Below are 14,004 nucleotides of genomic sequence, written 5' to 3'. Positions count from 1 at the left end.
TTAACTGAACATTTTGAATCCTTCTCATACTCATGTATGCTCAATACCCTGAATCTCCATGGGTGGCCTTATCACAGCAGAGCAGCTGCTGGGAGGTAGGTACCCTACATCTTCACCTTATGAATATGTCATAAATCTGAGGCTGGACTTTGGAAAAGTCTCAGCGTGCTTGGCGTGTGATAGAGATGGACTGCAATGGTAAGCCAAAGTTAAAGTGCAAATCATTCAGGTGGGAACAGACAGGAGTAAAAAATAATAGGAATAAACAGGTGCTCATCATGACATATGGACGCCTTATCATTTTTTTTGTGGGAAACTAAGTTTGTAGCTTCAAGTTCCAGGTGAAAATGTTCACTAGTCTATACTTTTGTTGACCTAATAATGATCTTTACATCCATCCTTTGTTCCTCATCACTCCCTCTGTCTCTCATCCGACTCCAGCATCCAGTTGAATCAGCCAACATCCCTTCTCGCAGTGCAGATCTAACATGCATGTATCTGAATCTTTAATCTCACACTCAAAAAACTAAAACGATGATGTACTCAATTTAATTGGTGAAACATTTTTACACTTAAAAATATTGAGTCAATCTTAAAGCTGTGAAATCATTTAAATTTACCTTATGAATTGAGTAAATGTAAGTAAAAAAATCAAGTGGGTCTAAATAACTACATTTAGTACCATAACATATACAATTGAGTAAATATAATTAAAATCCTAAGTCAATGCAATAGTAACCCTAAGCCAAAACCACTATTTCTTTTTAGTAGATATCACTTAAATGCTAGGTAGATGTAACTGAAAAGGAGACTATTATTTAACAAAACAAATGTGTGAAATTTACTCGATGTTTTTAACTACATTTAATTAAAACTGGACTATTAATTATATAAATATATGTGTTACATTTACTTATTTTTTTAACTGTATTTACCCTTTACTCCAGGAGTGCTTTACCTGAGGTCAATACATCTAATAAAACCAAAAGAGCAATTGTACACATTGACATTTTAATTACATATTTATTGTTCAAATTTGACCAGTATAACACATCACATTAAGTCTCAACCTGGTTTAGTTTGCATATTACATTTGTAACAATTAGGGGCTGTTCTTGACAAAATACATTCTTAGTCGACTAACACTCGTACACATTTGATGACTAATCGATTAAATCAACATATTCTTCACAAAGAATCACACAAAAACACCACTTTAAATCCTTGTGTTTACCAGAGATATCTATGAGGGTCCGTTAGGGACATTATCATATACACATGAAATGCGATTTCGATATGTTGTGTGAGAGGGATTTCAGTTGAAATGGAAGTCGTTTAAAAAAAAACAGCGAAGAAGCGCAAATTTTAAAAAAGCGAACACAATATTATGTCCGTTTGCGATTGTTCCATCATGTCTGCTCAGCAGCATGCACAAAGCTGAGGCAGCAGCGTTGTTAAATAATATCCTGGCCTCAACACCATGTATCGTCCCTCTTCCCGTCCCGCGGCAGGCAATGGCCCACTACAGCTCCCCTTAGGAGAGACTGTGCACCCCGCTGAGGCCAGGATATTATTTAACAACGCTGCTGCCTCAGTTAAGCTTTGTGCATGCTGCTGAGCAGACATGATGGAGCAATCGCAAACGGACATAATATTGCGTTTGCTTTTCTGAAATCGACTTCCTTTATCAACTGAGATGCCTTTCGTTTCAACTGAAATCCCTCTCACACAACATACTGAAATCGCATTTCATGTGTATATGATAGCGTTTCATTTGTGTATAAGAGATTGTTTCATATGTGTGTGAGAGCGTTTCACATGTGTATATGAGAGATTTTTACATATGTTTGTAAATGATTTTGGTTTCAGTTGTGTGTATGAGAGTGCTTCACATGTGTATGTGAATGGTATTTCTGAATAATGTCCCTAACGGCCACTCATAGATATACGTTTCTTACAAATAAGTCATTCACCATGAAAAAAAATACATTAAAATATTACTAATTGACTAAAGAAATCTTCATGGACCAAAACCACAAATAAAGTCAACTAATCGACTAAGAAGGGAGAGCCCTGGTAACAATGGCCAAGCTATAAAAACGATGAGCTGAATTGAGCTCTGCATATAACTAAGCGGTCCTTTTAAACACGGGTAACATGCAACAAGACCAATTGCAGCAGAGACATCTTAGCATCAATGGAAATCTCAAATTTGATTATTTAGCAATAAAACTTTTAGGCATTTTATCTAGCTTAACTTTCAACCAGGTATATTTTTGCCAATGAGCATGTGAACATTTCCATTGAGCTATGGGAGCAACGGGCTGAACTGAACTCTGCATATGACTGAAATGCACCAAGAACAGTGACACTTTACAACAATACCAGTCCAAAATGCAATTCAATCAATGGAACTCTCAACTCGTACCTTTTAGCATCTTGTTGAACAGTAGTCGGCAACTACATATGCAGGCAATTTTTCAGTCTCTGAACCTTGGTTGAAAGGTTGCCAGGATCCAGCTCCAACAGTAGTTTTTGGAATACCTCAAAACTATATTTGAGATTCTTGGGGTATCTCAGATCCAAGGCATAGGTTAGTCCCAACAGATAGCAGCAGGCTCTGCTAAGATCCCTAAGACTTCCGAGGACAGGGATGCCCTCAATCACAATCCCTACATCAGTAGGTTCATCGACTGACCCATCTTGGTTCTGCAGCAGGTACATCTTCATCACCTCCTCTGCCAACTCCTCTTGTACACTGACAGGTGCATCAGCAGCATCCTGCAGACATTGAAAAGATAACTGGTTAGTGCTTACTTTCAGCCTGCATGTTACAAGACACACAAAGAGCAATTCCTCACTGCTCACTCACTATGTATGTTCATGGTCATCACAGTCATCCATGATTACATTATTTAAAACTTCAAAACTAACACTGTTAAAAATCCTGAAAACTATTGTACTAACTAGGGCTGCAGCTATAGAGTATTCTAACGATGAATTCATTAATCGGATAATACATTATTTTGCTTTATTAAAAGAGCAATAGTAAATATAGAAAAGAGAAAATAAGACCGGCCTCTCAAAATGAACAACAACAAAAATCCACATTGTTATTGTTTAAATTGCATACAATAATATGTCAAAACTAGACTCATTTAGTGCATTAAGTTTTAAAGAACCCATTTTCTGAAATGCAAAAACTAATAATTATTGTTTTTTTATTTCAAAGAACTCAAAAAAAAAAGGTATACGTCTTCTGGGCTACACATATAAGGGTACTATAATTGTAACTGATCACTGCACATCTGTATCGGCCTCGGTCTTACCTCTGTGCCACGCTGTCTGTCTGCTTGACTGAGTGCGTGTATGTCTGTCCCACTGCCCGATAATTTTTAGTAATCGAGTTACTTGAGGAATCATTTCAGCCATAGTACTAACCTCAAAGTCCTTGATCAAGGCACTCGCATCTTCTCCCAGATTCCAAAGGTACCGTGCTTCAATCGATAGTGCTTGAGAAGTGACCCTTTCGCTGAAGCCACACATGTGCAGAGCTTACATTGCCATCCCATAAGCTGCAACCTAAAAAAGTGAGGATAAATAGTGTTATCACATGGAGCGAACAGACTGGTTTAATGCTACTTCCATTTACCTACATACTTTTTGGACTAATATGTTTTATCATACAGAGCTTTAAAAATGACACCCAATTATATTTACTCATTGATGCTAATAATTACATCTACTCCAAACTATAGTTAATGGAACATCTACCGTAATTGCACAAACATTTGGAAAACAGTCAATAAAAACGATTGCAGTTGCAGTGTTCAGAGCCAGGATCCTCAATTGCAGGAGTAGTATATAATAATAATAATAATAATTAGTAACAGTTTGTATTATCAAGTCCTAGATATTTGTATATAGTCACTGTTTATGTTTCTAACAAGTGCTTCCTGGCCTTTGCACTCAAACATGGTCGAAATCAAGGTGCAACTCATTTAGCTTATTCACCGATTTCTTAAACTTGTATAAAGCAAACTAATATGTTGGCACCGTTGTTTCAGTGTTTAATAAAATAATGAAATTTACCTCCTCTGTTTTGTTATCTTCGTTCAACTTCTCTCCGTTAGCGCAGTCGGTGCTGTGAAACAAATATTGAAAATATTTAACATGCTTCACAAAATAATTCAACTTTACTTGCTCTAGCCATCATCAAGTGTTCCCTCATAAATATGACAACACATAAGTTGGGCAGGTAGGCCACTCCTCTTAAGAAAATGCAATGCCTTATTATAATAAAGATGAAACAGTTTCATAAGCATATAGGCAAGACTAGTAACAGCTGCTGGGCCGCGGATGCAGTAGGCAGACGTTATCTGAAATCACTCGCACGATACAGTAATCACCCAAATAAACTAATAGCCACCTTACACAAACAAGGTGCATTTATCTTTGTATTATCCATACTTTTATCGGCGCTTCTACAAAAATCAACAATATAAGTAATACATTTACACAAACAACTAATAGTAGATTAACTACATTATTCAAAAATGTACAGTAACTTTGGATAATAACACGGGAGAAATAAACAGGGTGCTCTCTTTTCCTCTCTCCCTCTCCTGACAGCCCGTCAGTTTAGTCTCATGCAGCTCGCTAATCCAGTAATGAGTGACCCAAAAGTAAAGAATAAACATATTTATAACTAGTTCGGTTACTTCCAGAGGTAGATAAGATTGCTAAATGTGTTAGGTCTAACTTGAAGCGTGTGCTCTGCTCACCGGTCCCCTCACAGCAGCAGAGCTGCAGGTGATCATGCAGAGCTGCGTGTCTCAGTTTGCAGAACCTGATCACTCTCCCGATTATACTTCACTCGTGTTTATGTCCATATCGATCAGATCTAGCTAGTTTTAGTTAATGATATGACTGCCTCCTTATCAGGGATACCTAAACGATAAGCGTTGCTTAGTAACCGGGTGTGGCGGCAAAGCCCCCTTCACAGCCTGTTCAAGGCGAGACTGTTGCTCCGTTATTCCGGCATGGCGGGACATGCAGACACACATATTCGCCGGCGCTGTTGTGTTACACGTCAGGCCGGCATGCTGTCTAATATCACACACTGGGGCAGCATTATGCTGGCATTGTCTGGTTAAGTATTAAAAAGTCGACGTAATGGCGGATCTTCTTTACTACAGCATTTCTGAATAACAGTGTAAAAGGGGCTTAAAACAAACAGCTAACTATGCTACATACAGACAGCTGGTTGATTAGGTACTTAAGACAACAACTGCGGACAAAGCAGGTGCTAATGTTTCTACTTTTTACTTGAGTAAAACGTTAGCTTCACTTCACCTGGTTGACTGTGTCCACCATGCGTGTGTAGAAGCGGACAGAGAACTAGCTAGACCTATGACAGCATGGCTGCAAGTGTGACAGTATTTAGATAATTACACACCATAAAGTTGTATATGCACAAAGTCAGGGTCAATATTTCATTAACTTTTGCTAGCTGGCTACTTACCAGGATTTGCAGGGAGTTTTCCTGGTGGTTCTCGTCGTGGTGTTTCCTTGCTTGTTGCGGTTGCCACATGTGGCGCAGATAGAAAAGTAGATTTCCCATGAGCACACTGCATTTGCGCGCGATTGTTAATGGGGTCCACTCATGACATTTTAGTGTAATTTACTCAATTTCTTAAGTTGTTGTTAAAGATGAAGAATATTGATTTGGAATGAGTAATAATTGCTGTTCCTGAAACTGATCAGTATAATTAGCCAATTCTCAAATATTTTGACTGAAATTTGCCAAAGATATTAAGGATATCTTAAAAATATAATTTGTTAGTCAAATACTCATTTATTTTCGTGTCATCAACTTAAATGATAGTAATAATTTAAGACAAAATTAACTGTTGGATTTGTAAGCATTTATTTTGGTATGTCCGACTCAAACAATTACTTTGGTGATATTTAGAGATTTTATTAAGGTAATATAGCTTTTTATTATTGTGATATCTACAAAGCCAATGATTTAGTTTTTTGAGTGCATGTAAAGTCATAACAAGAATGTTTTGGCACATATAAAAAGTATGACAGCTGGAAAAGCCGGGGGTGCCAGGTACTTGAACTACTTCAAAATAACAAGGCACTGGGAACCCTCTAATCACCTGGCATTTTAAACGTGGGTGGTGTTGAGAACAAAATGCAGTCACAAGCAGTACTTCAAGGTTCAGACTGTGTGGGGATTTTAAAGACTCAAGGCTGGCAGGTTTAAGAACAGTGTGGACGATTTCAATTATACATGTTTGAACCTTATTACCAGTTTGATGGGGATTGCAAGATCCTTCAATAGGGTTTGGGCAAATGTATAAAATGTGCCTTGAACTATTACTTTTTTATGAATTAAAAAGTTCAGTGATTTGCACAAACTGCTAAATAAACTCACTTTATAATTGATTAATGGTAGCCATGCTTTTTATTGACTACAACAGTTGCTCAAGCCACTGCAGATCTCTCTCCAGAAATCCTTATTATCAAATACAAAAACATTCAGCAACAATTTGAATGCCAGAGAATTGATCACATCAAAAAGTCAGTTTACAGAGCAAATGGAACGGATCGGGTTTATTCTCTCATGACTTAGCCTTGACAACTTTCCAACTTGCTGTTAACATTTCCCCTGAGGACCACCAAGGACTAGCCTGATAGATTTTCTCCTGTCTTGAGAAGCAGTTTGCAGCATGTTTGGACCCTGTCAGCCAAATTTATTTTTCACATCCCAGCGCTTCTGTTTGTGGCAGTATTTATTTATTTTTTGCATCATAGTTTACTGATCGACCCTGACAAGAACAGGGTCACTCTTTCTCTAGCCGACTGCAAACAGAGTAGACTTTTACTTTTACACAAGGGAAGGTCCAGAGAACCACATTCAATTGCTTTACAAAAAGCTAAACAGCAAATTAAACAGATGGATGAATGACAGCACAAATAGGAATTTAACAACCTAGACTTTCACTTCTATCAATTATTAACACATAAGCCTTTAGCAAGAAATGTGGACATAGAATAACTGAAGAGGGACATTAGAGAAGACTCATTAGCCAACAATGAGCCCACTAATGACAACTTCCCTTTATGTAGGCAATAAAGCCTTCCTTGTCTCCTAATTATTACATTTAATCCATATTTAAGCCATATGCAAAGACATAAAGTTAGTGGAGTTTTACACTTTCTTTTTCTTACATAGCATGAAACAATTGACAACATCTGCAGCCCCCCAAATTATAATTTCTCTGAATTTCATCAGTGTGTCTGAATGTCCACAGATGACATACTTATATGATCTGAGCACTCATGCAATACTAAATATGCAATTTTTCTTCAGGGTAATATTGTCTTTAAACACCTCTACAGTATATCTTGCAGACTAGTCCTAATTGGAGCAATTTAGAAATGTCATGAATCTGTGTAATTCAGCCCATCTCCTAGTCACCACCCACCATGTGAATGACAGCTGTACTGCCCATTGACGAAGGAGCTGAGGTAACAAGCCTTCAAAATCCTCCAATATGCGCAGAGGTGGGCGGCAGCTCCCTTACGCAGGCTCTGAAGTGTCTGAAGTTAAAACTCCTGCGCGCTATTCTCGCGGAGCATGTCGAGGGTCCGGACGGATAGATGCACGGGAGTATCCGTGTAGGCATCCAGCTGACTCCCAACACTTTGGGGATTTTTACCTTTTTCCAGTCAAAATAGACCTGGACGTCACCTTTGCAAAGCGACTGTTTTCGGATGTTTTGGATCTCATCCTTCGCCACGATGATGTTCCACAGACTTCTTCTGTGTTTTTCAGTAACTGGACTTGTTTTCGCGGAGCCTGACAGCTCGGGATTATTTTACGCGCTGAGATCTGAACTGTCAGAAGATGCAATCTTAGTAGCGAACAACGGAATACGTGTGCCTTTCGGGAGATCGATCTTCATTGATCCCATCAATGATCTGGTGATTCAGACGCAGCCGGGAGACCGCTGCAGCATCACCGTCCTGGATAACGACCCACTCTCACAGAGACCGGGACATCTCTCACCCAAAAAGTTTCCGTGTGATTTTGGTCCCAATGAGGTGACATACTCCCACTACGGGTCGAGAAGTCCGGCTAAAGACAGAGTGAGGCTGCAGCTCAGGTATGATGCGCAAACCGAAACCGTTATTATCCCGTTCATGATGGAGGTGGAAGTAGTTTTTACGCAGCTAGAGTTACTCACCAAAAACATGCCTCTTACTGTTGATAACCTCAAAGCGATCAGCAATCCCATCGATAAAAAGATTTTAGAGTTTACTTATGACAGAGACTCTCATAAATGTGAAGTGACGTCCCTGTCAAGTGGCAGCGCTCTGCCTAGATATGGAAAGCTGATTGATGGGGGGAAACTTTCTAAAATGATGGACTGTGATGAATTCACTCAAGCTGACATCCGCTATGAGCACACGTTTGACCGCAAATCCCCTAACAGAGATTATGTTCCCATGGTTGTAGAGCTGCATGATAAGGAAGGCAACTTGGTGAAACAGGAGTATTTCCACCTTATGATTCGCATTAAAGAGGGAGAAGAAAACACTCCCCCCAAACCCAGCTTTGTGTCCATGATGATGATGGAGATCAGCCAGTTTGTTATGACCGCCCTCACCCCTGATATGCTCTCTGCTGAAGATGCAGAGTCAGACCCAGATGAGCTTATTTTCAACATCACTTCTCCCTTATCCTATGAGGAGGGCTACATAGTCAGCACTGATGACAGAAATCTTCCCATCACATCTTTTTACCAGAGAGACTTGCGTGATCTGAAAATAGCTTACAAGCCCCCCTCCCTGGACTCAGACACTGAGAGGATTTTCCAGCTTGAGTTTGAGGTGGTAGACACAGACGGGGCCATCTCTGACCCCTTTGCTTTTATGATAGTTGTGAAGCCGATGAACTCCTTAGCCCCTGTTGTGACACGTAACACTGGTCAGCTGCTGTACGAGGGGCAGTCTCGTCCTCTCTTCAATGCCCACAACTTGGAGATCAGCGATGAAGACAACCTGGACACCGTCACCATCACAGTGGTGGATGGGCTACGGCACGGGGACCTCATGGTGCTGGGCTCTCAGAGGCAGCTGTTCACACCTGCTGACCTTACAACAGGGGTCGTTGTTTACCAGCACGATGGGAGCGACACATACAGTGACAACATAGTCTTTAAGATGTCAGATGGTAAAAACGAAGTAGAATTCCTTTTTCCCATAACAATCGTGCCCACTGATGACGAGCCACCTATTATAAATGCCAACACCGGCGTGGTGCTATTCAAAAAACAGATGATGCCTATTTCTCCCCTCATGCTCAGCGCTGCAGATATTGACTCTGAGGACTCAACTATTAAATTCACTATTGTCCCTCCCTTTTCTACTATTGGCACAGTGCTCTTAAGGCAGTCAGATGCCCCAGAGGACCCCTCCTCTTGGAAATTTAACGCAGAGGATGAAGTGTATGAGAAGGAGGTGCCAGAGTGGCTTCAGAAAGATATCACTGATGGGAAGTTGTTTTACAAACACACTGGCCCTCACAACACATACACCGTCATGGATCAGTTTGTGTTTAAAGTTCAGGATGACAATGACCCCCCTAATGAGTCAGGGGAGAGTGTATTTATAATCCGGGTTTTACCCATAGATGACGTCCCCCCTGAGCTGTTCCCTGGCACCACACTGCAGATGACCGTACAGGAGTACAAGATCACTCATTTCAGCAAAGATGTTCTGCGCTACACCGATTTGGACTCTGAGGATCGTGACCTCAAATATACAGTTATCCAGCCCCCGGTAGATACAGATGAAAATAACCCAGTTGTGTTCGGTTCTTTGGTTCTGACGGACAGCCCTGACACTGAAGTTACTGAGTTCACACAAGCCCAAATTAATCATCATAAGATTTCATACGGCCCTCCTGATATTGAGCTTGGAATAACAGCCCACGTTGTACAGTTCCGTTACACTGTTGAAGACACGGCTGGGAACAGCGTAGAAGGAGCTTTCACTATCTACCTCCAGCCCGTAAACAACAAACCCCCTGAGATTACAAACACAGGCTTTACTGTGTCTGAACGTGGTATTCACATCATCAGTATTGCAGAGCTGGACACCACAGACCTCGACACAGACAGCAAAGACATCACCTTTACTCTTAGCCAGCCCCCTAAACACGGCCAAGTACAGGTTGCATTCACTGACCTAGAGAAAAAAGAGCTTTTCAGACTTGAAGATATCTCAGAGGGGAAGATATCATACATTCATGGCGGGGAGGAGACGACGAGCGATGAATTTCAGCTGGATGTCAGTGATGGGTTTCATGTTGTAACCGTGACGGTCAAAGTTAACGTAAGGCCTGTCGATGATGAAACTCCCAGCATCAGCCTGCCTGCGGGAACAATTGGCTCTCATATAGATGTGCTGGAAAACGGAGCCACAGAAATCACAACTAATGTAATTCAAGGCCGTGATGATGACACAGACGACCTCCAGCTGACCTTTATTGTGGAAGATCCTCCAATTATGGGTGAAATATTGGTTAAAGGAGTGCCTGCCAGTAGGTTTACACAAGCTGATATTATTAATGGTGTGGTTGTGTATGCACACACCAGTGGTGAAATAGGTCTCTCATCTCAGCTAGATGGCTTTAATTTGACTCTCACAGACATGTCTGATGATTGGACAGTGGGTGGCAATAAGGTCAACGGAGTTCAGGTCCGAGTCACTATCCTTCCCGTTGACAGCCAAGCCCCTGAGGTCGGAGTCGGAATTCAATTCAGTGTCATTGAAGGGGAGAAATATGCTATAGGCCCTGAGCACTTGAACGCTGATGATAATGACACTCCAACGGATGATATCCTTTGCACCATCATTGTCCAGCCTACTGTCGGCTATGTGGAAAATATTTCACCCGCCCCAGGCTCTGAAAAGTCCAGGTCAGGAACGGCTATCAGTGCTTTTACAATCAGAGACATCAGGGAGAGGAATATCTACTTTGTGCAGAGCATTCACAAAGGGGTAGAGCCAGTGGAAGACAGATTCACATTTAGGTGCTCTGATGGCATCAATTTCTCAGAGAACCATTTCTTACCAATTGTCATCATCCCTGCAAATGATGAAAAGCCTGAGATTTATTTGAGGGAGATAGTTGTGATGGAGGGCATGAACATTGTCATCGACACTCCGATTCTGAATGGGGCTGATGCGGATATTCCACCCGAGGAGCTGGTCTTCATCATTTCCAAACCTCCCAAACATGGTGCCATTTTAAACCAGCTGTCAACAGGCTCAGTTTTGGTGACTAATTTCACTTTAGAGCAGATTAGGGAGGCGTCAAGTATTATTTATGAGCACGATGACTCAGAGACAACAGAGGACAGCTTTGATGTCACTCTGACTGATGGAAAGTACTCCGTGCAGAAGACAGCCATGATAATGATAATTGCTGTGGATGACGAGACCCCCAGAATGCTTATCAACGACGGCCTGGAGGTTGAAATTGGGGAGGCCAAAGAGATCAACAGCAAAGTGCTCAAAGCAACAGATTTAGATTCAGACGACAGTACTCTCACATTCATCATCAGGTTTGGGCCTGGGCAGGGCCTCCTGCAGAGGAAAACCCCATCTGGGTCTCTGGAGAACATCACGCTTGGCATGAATTTCACACAAGCTGAACTCGACGCAGGGCTAATTGTCTACACACACAATGGTCAGGAAGGCATTCGAGACTTGCTTAAGTTTGATGTCACAGATGGAATGAACCCACTTATTGATCGTTACTTCTACATTACTGTGGGCAGCATCGACATGGTGTTCCCTGATGTGGTCAGTAAAGGCGTGTCTCTGAGAGAAGGTGGCAGAGTGACTTTGACCACAGATCTACTCAGCACCACTGACCTCAACAGCCCCGATGAGAACTTAGTATTCACCGTCACAAGGGCCCCCGTCAGAGGCCACCTGGAGTGTACAGATACTCCTGGGATGCCCATTGCGTCTTTCACTCAGCTCCAGCTGGCTGGCAGTAAGGTTTACTACATCCACACGTCAGATGATGAGGTGAAAATGGACAGTTTTGAATTTGAAGTGACTGATGGCTTCAATCCTATTTTCAGAACATTCAGAGTCTCTATCGTGGATGTTGATAATAAGAAACCTGTTGTGACAGTTAATAATTTAGTTGTCACAGAAGGGCAAATTAAGCTGATTACACCATTCGAGCTCACAGCTGAGGACCAAGACACATCTGAGAAGCTGCTGAGATTCACCGTCACCCAGCTGCCTGTTCATGGCAAACTCCTCTACAACAAGTCCACACCCGTCACCAGCTTCACCAAACAAGACCTCAATGAAAACCTCATCAGCTACAAACATGACGGAACTGAATCCTCAGAGGACTCCTTCTCGTTTACAATCACCGATGGCACACACACAGACTTTTACATTTTCCCCGACACTGTGTTCGAGACTCGGCACCCTCAAACCATGAAAATCACCATTGTGGCCATCGACAATGGCGTCCCGCAGATCGTGGTGAATAAAGGTGCCCCCACTTTGAAGATCTTGTCCACAGGTCACCTGGGTTTCCCCCTCAGCTCCAAAGTGCTGAGATCAGAGGACAGAGACAGCACCCCCGCCTCCCTGGTGTTCCACGTCACCACGCAGCCCAAACATGGATACATCATTAACCTGGGACAAGGGAACAACTCCATCAACACATTTAGTCAAGGTAAACAAACACCCACCACCAGTATTATAAAGTACAACCTTTGCATGAATATTGCATGTGGATTGCATAATCCAATTACAAGTTTTAGTACTGTGCATGAGTGATGTTCGTCATATAAATTCGATTTTCAAATGTAATTGTAAGTTCTGGTAAACAGAACAGAATTACCTTAAAGGTTATTCCTCTCTCAAAACGAATGTGAAATAGCATTTATGTAATTTTGACATTTAAAAAATGCCTTTTCCAACTCAAACATCTTTCATTATTTTGAGTATCATAAGAGTGTTTATCTATCTTATTTGAATTTCAATCCAATAATTATATTCCCCTAAAGTGAAGTGATACTCACGTGATATTAAACTTCAGTAAGAAATACTTCACTCAAAAATCATGTACGTTTTGATGAATGCTTCACACTGCCTACCAAATATTTTAATTTATGGAGTAATAATTATTCATATGTGTGACAAGTGCAGGCTTGGGATTCAATAGTTAATTTGAGGGCCTGATTTAGATGTGCCTTCCTCATCAAATCATAATTAGCAAAGTTAGAGGCTGATGTTTTTCGCAAAAATGTCTTGTAGACGGTTAGAGATGAATAATTTATTATTTCTGCCTCTCCGGGGAAATGTTCACATCTGATGTTCTCTACAGTGGTTTGTTAAATGAAGCAGGACAGAAGTAGAAGATCATGTGAAAAGGTCAGAGCATATCTTTTAGTGACAGGATGACATTTGAGTTTCAGCACAGTCTCATCGTTTGACCAGGTCAGTTCAAGTTTGAAATCATTTATAGCAGTTGGTGAAACTTCAATATTCATATAAACCTGAAACCTCTCAAACAAATTGATTTCCGTGCACCACCAACATACATTCATATTGAGCGATATGTCACCTTAACTATGAATTTGAAAACCTTCATCTGCTTGTCTGTTTATTGATAATGCTGACGGAATCAAGACAACAATGCCGCTGATTGAGGTTTAAAGCGATGCAATCATTGCAGTGGCTCACGCTGAGGCAATCATACAAACGAATAAGAAAATTCACCTGCTTGTATCAAAGCTTGGCATAAGCACAGACGGGGGCTGAAAACACAGAGTGAAAAAAGACCTCTTGAGTCTTTTGGGGATGGACCATTCTGCAAACCAATGTACGGCTGCAGTCTTCAAAAAACGAAGGGCACCCATGAGACAAAGAGTTCGGCGAGAACGA

General features: G+C 41.2%; 1 protein-coding gene and 1 long non-coding RNA gene across 3 annotated transcripts in view; one reads left to right on the top strand and one right to left on the bottom strand.

Moving 5' to 3' along the window:
- Positions 1 to 1,003: 1,003 nt before the first annotated feature.
- LOC117490240 lies at positions 1,004 to 6,000 on the bottom strand. The gene is made up of 4 exons (XR_004556661.1): positions 5,525 to 6,000; positions 4,093 to 4,144; positions 3,442 to 3,582; positions 1,004 to 2,781 (listed from the first exon to the last, which is right to left on the bottom strand). It is a non-coding gene; the product is annotated as an uncharacterized LOC117490240 (long non-coding RNA).
- Positions 6,001 to 7,788: 1,788 nt separating this feature from the next.
- LOC117490209 (FRAS1-related extracellular matrix protein 2-like) overlaps positions 7,789 to 14,004 on the top strand; it is a 62,525-nt gene continuing 56,309 nt past the window's right edge. The window contains exon 1 of one of the 2 annotated variants that reach the window (XM_034139823.1): positions 7,789 to 12,790. In XM_034139823.1, the coding sequence (XP_033995714.1) occupies positions 7,789 to 12,790 (5,002 nt within the window). The remainder of the gene's footprint in view (positions 12,791 to 14,004) is intronic. The other variant, XM_034139824.1, reaches the window with a different exon arrangement.

Source organism: Trematomus bernacchii, unplaced genomic scaffold (genome assembly GCF_902827165.1).
Source record: "Trematomus bernacchii unplaced genomic scaffold, fTreBer1.1, whole genome shotgun sequence".
In the NCBI taxonomy this organism is placed as follows: Eukaryota; Metazoa; Chordata; class Actinopteri; order Perciformes; family Nototheniidae; genus Trematomus; species Trematomus bernacchii.
The sequence above is the reverse complement of the archived record's forward strand: the minus strand, read 5'-3'. Positions and strand labels throughout refer to the sequence as shown.